Source organism: Furipterus horrens, unplaced genomic scaffold, assembly GCF_987537825.1.
Source record: "Furipterus horrens unplaced genomic scaffold, mFurHor1.1.pri manual_scaffold_8, whole genome shotgun sequence".
NCBI lineage: Eukaryota > Metazoa > Chordata > Mammalia > Chiroptera > Furipteridae > Furipterus > Furipterus horrens.
Genome location: NW_028327178.1, coordinates 97,364,623 through 97,378,040, shown reverse-complemented (window position 1 = coordinate 97,378,040; position 13,418 = coordinate 97,364,623). Strand labels below are relative to the sequence as shown.

The 13,418-nt window shown below is 46.2% G+C and overlaps 1 protein-coding gene across 1 annotated transcript in view; it reads left to right on the top strand.

Moving 5' to 3' along the window:
• The window catches only part of CHD6 (chromodomain helicase DNA binding protein 6), a 176,631-nt gene that overhangs the window by 122,054 nt on the left and 41,159 nt on the right, over positions 1-13,418 (top strand). Inside the window, exons 20-25 of the mRNA XM_090286413.1 lie at positions 732-842; positions 2,561-2,763; positions 3,460-3,659; positions 4,353-4,512; positions 9,111-9,200; positions 11,284-11,387. Coding sequence (XP_090142539.1) covers positions 732-842; positions 2,561-2,763; positions 3,460-3,659; positions 4,353-4,512; positions 9,111-9,200; positions 11,284-11,387 — 868 coding nt within the window. The remainder of the gene's footprint in view (positions 1-731; positions 843-2,560; positions 2,764-3,459; positions 3,660-4,352; positions 4,513-9,110; positions 9,201-11,283; positions 11,388-13,418) is intronic.

Here is a 13,418-nt window from a genome sequence, read left to right as displayed (position 1 = left end):
CAAAGACTGCGCTGAAACCCCTGAATGGTCACCTTGATTCCTTTGCAGAGCACTCCTTGATCAGTATTCCAGTGACCACTCCAGTCCTCACACTCAAGCAAGTATTCCGTTCATTTCATGAGAAAATAAGATTCTACTCAAGAATCCCAGCTTCTACTCTAGGTGCCTCTTTCCTCTGCCCTGAAGGTCACTGGATTTAGAATCCAGCTCATCAGACCACTTATCAGATCCCTCTCAGGTTTCCCTGACCGTAGGCTCCTTGAGCTTTGTGACCTGTCTGATTAAATCTCCTGTTTGGTCACTCATGTGGGTTGTTTTCAGTAGGACATTTTGTGCTTTATAGCCATTGCTTATCTTTGTCCACCTCATACTGCCCACCCAGTGCCTTTTCTGTAGCGGACATTTGGTAACTGGTGAACTGAGGGAAGTTTTGAGAATTAATTTTTTCACAGGGAACCAGACATCAAGTAACACATTGCCATTGTCTTCCAGGGCTTGTCTTCCTTCTTCCAAGTTTAAGTTAAAAAAAAAAAAAATGATCCTATAGATTGAATTTGTAATTTCCTCACCTAATCTTTTACAAAAGAAGAAGAAGAAGAGGAATTTTCAGATTTTTTTACATTCATTTTGGAGGCTGTGTTTGAGTTTCTGGTACATTTAAAATAACATAGTAGTTTTATTAATTTGCACTTTGTTCAAGCACAGCTTATTGGCTCTTGTCTTCTTCACAGGCCAGCTTTGTGGCTTCAGGAAACAGAACAGATATTTCCTTAGATGACCCGAATTTCTGGCAGAAATGGGCTAAAATAGCTGAACTGGACACTGAAGCAAAGAATGAAAAGGTACAACATTAAGAATGTTTTGTTCCATTGAGCATTTCACTGGTTTCTTACAGAACCATAAATTCCCACACAGCTCAGGTCAGTATTTACTCCTGAGCCTTAATTCTTAAATGAGATGCTAGATGTAATACACTTAAAACATGCCTAGCACATAGTCAGAGCTTCATGAATGTTAACTGTTAGAACTTAAAAGGACCTAATGGGACATCCTAGATTGGGCACCTGGGAAACCACGCAAAGGCAGTTAGAACTGGAACTGGCCAAACAGGCCACATTTAGCCTCTGGCGCAGGCCAACATCCTACCCTCAGCATGTGGCCGTCTTACCTCTGTTCCATAATCCCTGTGAAAGAAGCCACCTCTGAGGACGATGGGAAGGGGAAAAGAGCGTGTAAGGAAGGCTGTTGGCTTCACTTCCGTTCTTCTAGTATCTTGAATTTTTCTATTTATGTACATAAGAGAGAAAATGGTTTGGGGATAAACCCAGAGTTTGAATACTGGCTTTGTCCCTGACAGGATGCATGCCTTTGGGCAACACACTTGACCTCACTGAAACAAGTGAGCACAGGGGTTGGTAATACCCACATTGCCGAGTTGGAGAAAACACTTGTGAATATAAATGCCCAGCCCGTTGTGAGGCACCCGCTACATGTTAGTTTCCCTTCCCTCCATCTCTGACCCTGTCGCATCACTTCACGATGAGCATGCATCACTTTTTACCTATTTTCTCACATGAGTATTGAACTCTTGTGGACCCACAACCCCCCGAGACAATTCCTGCTGTTACCTAGCTGATTTGGTAACCAGTACCCAGCATTAAGTCTTCTTCTGTAGGCTCACCACAGGTTGCTTAATTCAGCCTCCTGTCTCCAGATAGGAAGATTCTGCAGTCCTTTGTAACCTGTGTTTTACCAGGTCACTATCAAGAAGTCACTGTGTGCACGACAGATGGCAGAGGAGGGAAAAAAAGGTCATGCCTTTACTATAGATAGTAAGAAGCAGTTGGAGCATTCCAAGGTGGGAAGTAAGGTGATTGAAGTAGGCACAGCACTAAAAATTTATCTGGGCTGCATAGATTAGTATTCAGGAGCTCAGCCTACCTTCGGGACGAGGTATAAGGGGAAAGGGTGAGAAGCATGGAACGATGGAGAGAAGAGGCGATGGTTGTGGCCCAGGGGAGCTGGCAGAATGAGTGAGGTTCCTGAATTATGTTTTCGGTGAAAGACGAAAGGTTGGTATTTAGTGCCAGTGGAGGGCAGAAATGGAACAGCAGGAATATGTGTTTGTCTTCAGAAAATTGCTTAGCAGGTGGAATTCTCCAACTGATCCTGTCTCCAGAGCGTGAACTGCCTCTGCCTGCTGGGCAGAACAGCTGGGGTGCACCACTCCACTCTTCACTGGCCAGAGCAGACTGCCACTCTGGGCACTGGGTGCGCCTTGCCTGTCCACACCCATTAGAATGACTGCAGAGACAGCAGATGGTGGCGGACAGCACTGGGAGCTGGGGAACATGTCAACTCCAGCAAATCCCAGAGAACTCCCTCTGCACATTGTAGACAAAGCAGGTGTGCTGGGGAGCGTCTTTCCTGCTGGAGGATGAGACCAGGGTGTGGTTCTTTCCCAAGTGTGTCCTGAGGAATGTCGGCAGGATATGCTGTGCATCACGATGGGGGTTAGAGAGAAGCCGGGCTTTCTCCCCAGTGTCCTCTCTGTTTCTAGGAAAGCTTAGTGATCGACCGGCCTCGCGTGAGAAAGCAGACCAAACACTACAACTCCTTTGAGGAGGATGAGCTCATGGAGTTTTCAGAGTTAGACAGTGACTCTGACGAAAGGCCCACGAGGTCCAGACGCCTCAATGACAAAACCAGACGCTACCTCCGAGCCGAATGCTTCCGGGTAGAGAAGAACCTGCTCATCTTTGGGTGTGTATTGGCTTTGCCTGTGTGTTGTTTTCTAGCCCCTGAGATTCGTCCAGTGTGTCTCTCCAGTTACCTCTGGAGTTATGGGTTGATGGAGGCTCTGTAGAGCGAGAGAGAACTGTGCTTTCTGCCCATGTCCCTCCCCAGCCAACCCCCCACCCCGCCGGCATTGTGCGCTTCGCTGCCGTATTGTAGACATGCCATGATTTTCTCATATGCTTGTCACAACAAATCTCTGCTACTAATTTGCTGCCTGGTACTGATTTCCTGCTTTTTTGCCCCAAGGATATATAAGGAGTCAGTGCAACAGATGTTACTGTTAAGGCATGATTCGTGCAGGGCTCTGGGTCTGGTAGAAGTAGATTTCACTTCCAGGAGCTCACCATTGCTTTTGAATACTGCAGCTGGACTCTGTTTTAATTCCAAATTTTTATTCCCGCTCCAAATATTTTTGTTCCTCTTTTCCTGACAACCTAGTGACCCTGTAAAGCTCTCAGTGTCCAGTGCATCTGTGACAAGTGGCCTTGGTGACACTGGGTACGCTGCAGCGTGCAATCCTCCAAGGCCTCTCAGGACAAAGCCCTCGGGGCAGTTAATAGACCAGACAGAGGATGAGACAATCTTGCTCCTGTTTGTCCTGCGGTGTTGAGGGCACACGTGGCCCTTGCCCCCTCCAACTCCCTCTGTTTCCACTCTCAGCTGGGGCCGATGGAAGGACATCCTGACCCATGGGCGATTCAAGTGGCCCCTGAATGAGAAGGACATGGAGGTGATTTGCCGTGCCCTGCTGGTGTACTGTGTCAAGCACTACAAGGGGGATGAGAAGATCAAGAGCTTCATTTGGGAGCTGATCACACCTACCAAAGACGGGCGGGCCCAGGCGCTGCAGAACCACTCGGGTGAGAGGCGGCCTGAGGAGCGCGGGCCCCTTGCCTGGCCCTGGCTTCCTGTGCTGTTCCATGTTGCTGTGCTTGGAGGGGCTTCTCCTTCTCGGATATATTTCAGAGTGTCACCTGTGGGAGAGGAGGATTCTTTTAGTCCCCCCTCAGAATCATCCAGTGCTACTGTGGTGCTTTGTTTCAGTATAAAAACATTTCCCACGCCCTAGTCCTGCCCACTAACTTGAGCGTCACAGGGGCTCCTCTGAATTGGGGACTCAACTGTGTCCCCGTGGTTTGTCTTTTGCACTTCACCGTGCTCTCTCAGGTCCACCTCTGTCTGTGCCGTGTCTTGTTCTCTGCTCCTCCTTCCCTGTGCTTGGCCGTAGCTCACCTTCATGTTCCAGCTGGACTGTTCCTTGTACCTGCCTGGGTTGTAAGTTCCCAAAGGACGCAGGTTAGGGTACACGTTTCTTGACCTTCACGGGTTGCTTGGTAAATTCTTCCTGCTTGGCTGAACGGTCCTGGGGTTTACTGAGTTGGGGACCAGGCACATCTCATACCATCACTGTTTGGTGGCCTGAGGAGAGGAGTGCGGTCTGTTGTCCAGGGCCACCAACACAGCCCAGCTGCCGCCCTGCAAATCCAGCACAGCCCCATCCTAGCACCCCTGTTTAAGCGGCCTTGTCTCATCGGCCTGCCTTTCTGTTTCAGGACTGTCTGCCCCGGTTCCCAGGGGGAGGAAGGGGAAGAAGACGAAGAACCAGCTGCTGCTCCCAGAGCTAAAAAATGCAGACTGGCTGGCCACCTGCAACCCTGAGGTTGTCTTGCATGATGATGGCTACAAGAAACACCTCAAACAACACTGCAACAAGTGAGTGTGTCCCCCGGCATCCCTGCTGGCAGCTCCACCTACTGTCTAGGTGCTGGGATCCCACAGGAGCGCTCCCTGTTCCTGTACTGCCGTGCAGGGACTGGAAAGACAGGATGTGGGACCGAAGTTGGGTCATTATTCATTAACTTTAAAGCCTCTCTTATCCCTTTAACAATATCTCTTCTCCCCCAGAACCTAACCTCTCTACCAGCACAGTTTGTACCCCTGAGGGTTTTTTTAATCTGACTCTCAAAATCCAGTGAGGACACTGGTGGATTCACTGGTCTCCTTTTCCTTTGCCTCCCTCTGCCTCTGAGATCACATTAGCGTGAGCGAAAGACTGGCCTTAGTATCTGCTGCTCTCAGTCCCCCATGCCAGATTACTTCCTCCTCTCATTCCCTGTTGCCATTCATGGCCTCCAGGAATTTGATAGACATGCACATGAGATAGTATTGTTATATCCCTAGGCTGACATCTGGGGTGCGGTAGGGAGAGACAGAGGAGTGCTAGAAAATGAAACTATTCTTGTGAAGTTTAGTTTGGAGGAGTTAAGGCACTTAGCCACAAAATCAGTCACAAGTTTGCACGTGGATATTTGAATCACTGTACAGTATATCTATTAGAATCAAAGGGACCCCTGGACACCCACTCCAGCTTCCTAGGGCATACAAGAATTGTATCTCTGGCATTCTGGTAGGCAGTGAGAAGGCCTCTGCTTACACACCTCTGATTATAAAGAGTTTAGTACCTTAGCCCTGACCAGTGAAGCTTATTTGGTTGGCCATCATCCCACAAAGCAAAAGGTCACCAGTTTAATTCCTGGTCCGGGCACACACCTGAGTGGTGGGTTTGGTCCCTGGTAGGGGCATGTGCGGAGAGGCAGCTGATCAGTATTCTCTCTTACATCGATGTTTCTCTCCCTCCCTTCCTCTCTCTCTAAAAATAAATAAAATCTTTTTTTTTAAAGTTCCTCTCTCTCTAAAAATAAATAAATAAAATCTTTTTTTTTTTTTTAAGTTTAGTACCTTATAAATTAAGAGGTTTGTTGTTGGGTTGTTTTTTTTTTTTTTTTCTTACAATACATGAAGTCTAGTCCTTTCCCTTCATTCTTCCAAATATTTGAAGACAGGTTTCATGCCCGATACTATAATAAAAACTACTGTACACAAAAGTCCAAGCTCTTTGGGGACAGTAGGTATCAATTGCAGATATAAATGTCACATGCTATTGGTAGTAGAGCCTGACTGGTGCAGGACCCACTGCCATGTTTGATGTGACTGAGTCAGAGTCACCATGTGGGACACAGAGGAGGCTGGCTAAGCACGCGGAATCGTTGATGGCGGACCTGGAATGGCAGGCTACCTGACGATTCTGTTGTAAATATTAAGCAACCATTATTTCTTGAACAAGTGAGATGTCTGATATAAATATGGTATTTGGGGAGAAAAATTAATCTAGAAATAATTTGCAAGATGGAGTAGGTAAACCTAGAGCTGAATGGCCAACTAGAACTGAGTTCTGTCATAGTTTAAGTGTTGATCATAAGGACCTCGATTAGGGTGCTTACTGTAGAATTGGGGAGAAGGGGTCAAATGTCAGACACATGCCTGAGGAAGAATCTGTAATGTGTGATGATGATTACAAAAAGCAGCTGACTCCAAAACTGTAAGCCTTATAGGCTGGGAGACTGGCAGTGCTCGTGGCCGTGATGGAATGAGAATCGTTATGTTCACTGAAAGATGAAGAGCAAACTGAAGGGCTCAGGCTTTGCCTTGTTAAGTCACAGCAGCAACTTTGGGCTGTTCCACCCACAGCTATAGATGTGGGTCTGGATCGCTGAAGATAGGCTGAGCTGGGAGGCTGACATAGAACGGTCCTCTGTGCCTGCAGACATGATCACACATGACGACCAGAACAAATTTTGACCTTTGAGGAATTCTTAATGTTTCTAATCACCACCCCCAAGACCTTTCAGGAGTCTTCCAGCCTCTGCAGAGCCTTCCTGCTGATGGGAGCTGCCATTTCTCAGCAAGGCTCATTTAATTACCAGATGATTCTAATTAATTGTCTTTCTGTATATTAAATCTAAAGTCTGCTTCCTTGAAATGTCCACCCTTTGATCTTGGTTCTATCCTGAGATGCAATGGAAAACGGGGAGAAATTCTCCAGTATAACTGGCCCTTGAGCTTCTAGATTATGGGTTCTCTTAATTAGCAACTTTACTGCCACCCCTATAGCAGAAAAGGGCTAAGACAGGCTCTGGGGTCAGGACTGCCTGGATTTAAATCTTGACCCCATTGCTGACCAGCAGGTGAATTCTTTAACCTCTGTGCCTTTTCTTCACCTAGAAAATGGGATTAACAGCAGTTCCTACCTTGTAGCATTGTTGGGCTTAAGTGAGCTAATACATTCTGGCACATAGTAAATACTCAAAGCATTGTTTGCTCTTAGTAGCATAGTATTTAGGGACGTGAATTTATCATCTGAGAAACTTTAAAAAGTTAAAAAGCAGCTGCTTCAAATCTAAGCTAAGTCAGGACAGAGATTACTCATTCAGGGTTGGGGGTAGTGACTGGAGGGGCTCCCAGGGGCCTTCGTGGGAAATTTTCTGCTTCCTGATCTGGATACTTCATGCATGTGTGTGTTCAGTTTGTCAGAGTCCCATCGAGCTTTAAGTTTATGCAGAGTGCATTTTGGGGAAGTATATTTCATATCAACAATTTTTTTTTAAAGAGATGAAAGAGAAAGCAGTACTGCTCCCGAAATACCAATGGGTCTTGTTTGGCTAAAGTAAGGGTGTTACAAACCAGCTTCAACTGGGATTATCATCTCACTCTGGGAGGAGGTGGCTCTCCAAGGGAAGCTGTCCATCTGTTCTGTTGTTTCTCATATGAGAAGAAGTGAATACTATTGAATTTAAATTATCTCATGCTATAGATACTACCAAATATTAACACCTTGGCTTCTCTTTACTTACATAGAAACAGATTTCTGTATCTTACATCTTCAGGAAAGCCTTACTCTGAGCTAGATCTCAGCAGACAAGAACTCTTTGCCTAACACCCTCGTTCTGGTTCCTGCTAAGCCAGGTGATTGACAGTTGAGGGTAAGGAATGTTGTACCAGAAAAGTAAGCATTCTTTCTGATCTGAAAGTCCACACTTTGTGTATTGCCACCTACAACTTGAGCCCACAGTGGCACTTTCTGCCGGCATCTAAGAAATTATGCTTCTTAATTTTTTTATTGGTTTTGTTTATTTTTAGAGAGGGGAAGGGAGGTAAAAGAGATGGAGAGAAACATTGACATGAGAGAGAAACACTGATCAGCCCCAACCGGAAACTGGGCCCACAACCCAGGCATGTGCCCTGACTGGGAATCGAACCGGCAGTGCTTTGCTTTGCAGAGTGATGCCCAACCAACTGAGCCATACCAGTCAGGGCAGAAATTATGATTTTTCAAAGGCCTCCGTCCTTTGCTATATTAATGTCTTTTGACTAGGTAATATATATGTGTGTGTGTGTGTATGTTAAAAAACTTTTTCAAAACTTAGGTTTTCTCCTACCTCCAATGTCCCTCCCTATTTTTCTCTCCTAAGACAACCTCTGTTAACCTGATTCTTCCAGAGATACTCTCTGCATGGATTAGCACAGGCAAATGTAAACTCCTTTTATCTTCCCTAAAAGAATACACTTTACATATTGTTTATGCTGTCTTTCTTTATTTTTTTATTTCCAGTTCCTATATCAGTATATGTAAATGGACTTTTATTTTTAATAGCTAGCCTTCATTCTTGACTGGTATTGAGCAAGTTACAGGTATTCTTCCAGACATCTTTGCAGCGCAGCTGTGAATATGAAGCATGCCCTGGAACGTGGCCAGCTTTTCTGTGCGTCCCGCTCCTCTCACCCTGTTTCTGCACCAGAGTGCCTTCCTCCCTTGACCCCACCGGCATCCTCTGTGCTCTGATTCTTCCTCGGGTGGTGCCATTTCACAGTTAGACTGGTATGGGCTTCTCAAGAACAAGGTTAAATTGTCCGCTTCTGTTGCGTACCTCACAGTACCCAGCACGGTGCAGGGCACCCAGTAGTCTCCCAGCAGATACTCCTTGATTGCCTTGTCACAAACATGTTTGGTGCGTGAGCGTGGCCCATGCAGAATCACAATGAACTGAGCGTCTCAGGAGAGGAGACATTACTCTCTGACAGTATTGCCGTAAGGACTTTAAAATGTTCCTCTAACTATGTACAAGTGAAACTGTTTAAAAAGCAGCATCATTCAACATGACTCACTCTCCCGGAAACTAGTGAACTGGTGACCAGCCTCTTGGAAGTAGCTCTGCCTAAGTGGTATGTGTGGCCATAAGAAGGGGCAAATACTCTTTTAAGGACCAGGAAGAATGGTGTTTCTCCCTCACGTGGCTCACAGGGTCACTTAACACGTGACTGATGAGATACATTTCCTTGTGTAAAATGGAGATAATCTTATCACTAATGACATGGAAAAGCCCAGAATTTCCCCGTGTCAGCTGGGGGACGGCAGTTCACAGGCAGCTCCGGCTTCTCATGTGTTTGCATTATAATGTGTTCGCCTTTCATAGGGTACTTTTGCGAGTCCGGATGCTCTACTACCTAAAAGCGGAAATCCTGGGAGAAGCAGCTGATAAAGCCTTTGAAGGAACTCACGCCAGGTAAAGCAAGTCAACCCCAGCTCTCAGTGGAAAAGAGTTGCCATGAGGTGCCTTTTCCTGGAAATGGGCAAACGTGCCTGTGCCTCCGGAGGCCTGTGTTCCCACCTCGCCCAGTTACCTAGGTGGGAGAGCAGACAGGTGGGGTACGGGCAGTTCAGTCAGGTCGTCTCCAGGAATTGGAGAAAACACTTCCTTGGAAACACAGCTTCTGGTGGGATTTCAAGTTAATTTTTTGTCCCAACAGTTGTTGTAAAACCTTGTTCAAAACAGTCATTTCTCTACCTTAACTAACCGTTGTAGAATGAGAATTACTTTGATATGCTCGGTCCGATAGGTATACACCAGAAGTTCTGCTCAAAATCCCATTCTTGGTCTTAGTACTCTTTGGCATTTGATGCTTCGCCTTAATTTGCTAATCCTCTCACCTCCGACATGTTTGATCTCTTGCCCCTTGGTCTTGTAAAGTAGTGTTTCCAAAGCTGTAGAATCCTGTGGGAACCTCCCAAGATTTGGGGGAATAAGGCTGCCATGCTCTCAGCTTCCACTTGGTGAAGCTCTCAGATAGCCGCAGTTTATAGGTGGAATTGCCAGGCAGCCTCCTTCACCTGCCCCACATGGGCAGTTTGTGCCAGCCCTGTGCGGTCCCTGTCGGTCCCACAGGGCACCAGAAGCATTGTTGTTTGAACTCTGAGGTTACCTGGAGCTGTGTTTTCTGGACATTGACAGTTCTGTCCATGGGGCAGTTTGTAAGCCAGAGCAACAGTCATGATGACTGTTATGACTTGATATGTTTTCTGTAGTTACTAGAGTCATTTTTAGGAGAGAGAGGGAGGTTGAGTGTTTCGGTGAAAAGGTTCAACTTGTGAGTCATAAATGCAGCAGAATTCAGTCCTGTCATTTGTATTATGTTACCTGCCACAAGTCCCCATGATATGCTTTCTTAGACATGTAGATAGATGCGGAAAGAAGGAAGCCAGGTAGAACATGGAGAGTGTGAACCCATTGCACATACTTCCCTCCTTTCCTCTGCTTTCCTCAGTCCCAGCTCTCCCTGGTCTCCTTCAGCTTCATGTCTTATTGCAGAGAGGTTGCCATACGGAATAAATGACAGTTCATCCCAGAGAGTCATTGAGCCTGTGGTGCTGTGCAGCAGAGCAGTGGGCCCTGCAGTGGCGCCCGATAGGGAGCCCTGCCTGGAATGGTGGGGCCAGGGGGCACCATCCCCACAGGGGGCGGCGGGCCTGGGCCTGGCAAGGGGCAGTTAGCCCTGTGTCCCAGTGAGAAGAGCATGATGGAAGGAGAAAATTCAAATGACAAAGAGGAACCATCCCAGGAGCTGGGCGGTGAGAGAGAGGAGCTATGTTCTCCCCTGTGTTCACACAAATGAAGACAGTGAGCTGAGGGTCCATGTGAGCTCTCAGAACATGGACAGAAAGTCACAGAGGGGCTCATTGTACAGGTCTGCTAATGCCTTCATGTCTACTCTGTAGGGTAAGCTGTCATCATTGCTTTGGCCAGGAGCAGAGCAGTGTGTGATCAGTTTTGACCCTACAGGCCTATTGTGGCTCCTGTCTTCTGAAGGCTCTCTTCACATACCTGCGTGTACCAGACCCACCGTCCTGTTCTCAGATCAGGCTTGAGATCTCTACATGTTGTATCAAGATGATTTGGACACTTGTCTTCTCAGCATTTGATCATGTGTAAATTAAACCATTCGAAGGGTGTTCTTCCTTCAGATAATGTATAGTTGGATTTTGCTGTGGTTCTCAACTGAAGATGCACATTAGAACTACCTTGTACATGTAGACCCCAAGGCCCCACCCCAGACAGACTGACAGTGAGTTCTCAAAGGGGTGTGTCAGTCAGTCTGAGGTGGAGCCTGGAAGTCAAGTACACACGCGGGGCTAGCTCACTGGGCGAGCCTGGCGGAAAGCCTTGGTTAAGAAACCTTGGCCCACAACCCTCCGCATCCTTGTTACTTTGTGTGTAAGCATGTAACTAGGCATGTGGCTTAATACCAGGGTCCAGCCAGTAGTTCTTTGTGTTAAAGGAACTCTTTGAGTTTACACCCTTCCTTCTACAGGGAGCTGGACGTGCCTCTGCCCGACATCGACTACGTGGAGATCCCAGTGGATTGGTGGGATGCTGAGGCCGATAAGTCTCTTCTGATTGGTGTATTCAAACATGGTGTGTATGTCAGTGAACGTTCCCCTTTCCTGAAAACTCCACAGTCCCATTGCACGTCTCTTAGAAAGCAGAGCCTTACCTCTGCCTGCTTGGAATTTCAAGCAGGTGAACGTGAGAGTCGTGAAATTACAGTGAATGTTAGTGTTCGTGGGGAACTTTGAGAGGATGACTGTGGCCATAAAGACCTTGTGTCTTCCTCATACTAGTCTGTCTGTGCACGAGGGCCTGGGGCTGCCTTGCGTCCTTTACTCTGTTGTCCCAGCTTCTGGCTGGGTGCCTGGCACGTGGAAGCACCTGTGTTTCTTTCTTCTTCTTCTTTTAAATTGTGTTTTATTGTTTATGCTGTTACAGTTGTTCCTGCTTTTTCCCATGTGCACCTCATTTTTCTTTAGTGATGGAATAAATGAGGGAAATGTTAAGGTTTTAGCATTTCATGTATATGCAGAATTCTAAGGTCATCAGATTACCTCTGTATTTCTGGTTTGTTCTATTGAGACTTGAAGATAGCATGGGCATCCTTTTTTTTCTTTCTTTCCTTCTTTCTTTCTTTCTTTTAATGTGGTAAGCAAGACATTAAGGGGACTGAGAAGTCTTTGAGTAGCTTTGAAAGTGAAATAAGTGCCCCTTTTCTCGCTTCTGGCACTGTTGTAGCATCTACCCTTGCTTTCAGCCAACAGTTAAAATGAGTAATGGAAATGGCAGGTGATAGTCACTGTTACATGCTTGATCCACACCTTTTCTGCCAGGTGAAATAACTGAAATTTTAAACTGGATAGCAGGGGGTGAAGTGGGAAGAGTTTGTTACCCCTGGCTTTTGCTGCCAGCTCTGCCACTTTCTGAGTGTCTGACCTTGGGCATGTCATAAATATCTCTGACCTAATTACTTACCTATATGGGGGAATGCCATCAAAACAGCCGACCTGGAGAGTTGTTGGGAGATTAAATAAGACAATAGAGGTAAACTGCCTAGAACCGAGCTTGGTACATAGCAGATGCTGGATGCTGTTCCGCTGTCATTTATTACCCTGTCTTTGGAATGTAAATTTTCTAACACATGCCCTATGAGTAGAATTCTTCAACTCTTATAGGATTACCAGTTGCATTTCCTCCATGCCTGCGGGTTTCACATTCACAGATTAACCAAGCACAGTTGAAAAGTACTAAAAGAAAAAAAAAAGTCCCAGAAAGTTCCAAAAAGCAAAACTTGAATTTGCCATGTGCCAAATACTACACTGAGTCCATGTGACTGAAGTGTTACGTAGGCACCCCTGCTGTAGCGTCTGTATGCAAGTATAGCTTATATGCAAATGCTGTGCCGTTTTAAATAAGGGACTTGAGTGTCTGTGGATTTTGGTATCTTTGGGGGTGTCCTAGAACCAAGCTTCCCTTGATACTGAGGGATGATATTTTAAAGAGGAATCCCCTCAAAACTTGGATTCTGGTGTTGAAGTGCAGGCTTCAGGAGGTCCAGGGCTACCGGGAGCTCTGTGTCAGACCACCGGGGTTAGGCTGGCCCAGTGCTGCCCTAGAACTGCCTGTGGCTGGGGAAATGTCCCCTTTCTGCGCTGGAAGTCTGCTATAGAGGAGCCTCATGTGGCTGTCGAGCACTTGAAATGCAACCAATAGAAATGAAAATCTTAACGGCCAAAACAAAATGAAAACCTGCTATAGCAAAGTCCGTATCATGTAATAAGTCTTTAAGGTAAAAGACATAACTTGGGATATAAAGGGTTGTTACACAGTGATGATAGGTATAAGTCAGCAGGAAGATGGGACGTACCTTGTGACTTCAGAATATGTAAAAGAGGACAGGACTCTAAGGAGGCCCGAGACCCTTTCTCTCCTTGGAAAGGCAAGTTAATATTGACACCATACCTACTAGTTTCAGAATCCCTGATCAGGTTGTAGGGAAGTGAGATCAGTTTATCTCTCTTATCTGTTAGTCTCATATCAAAAATGGTGAAGGGTCAACTAAATGATGTCTAAGGTCACTTCTACATTTAAACCTCTTCTGCTCTTTGAACCAGTTTT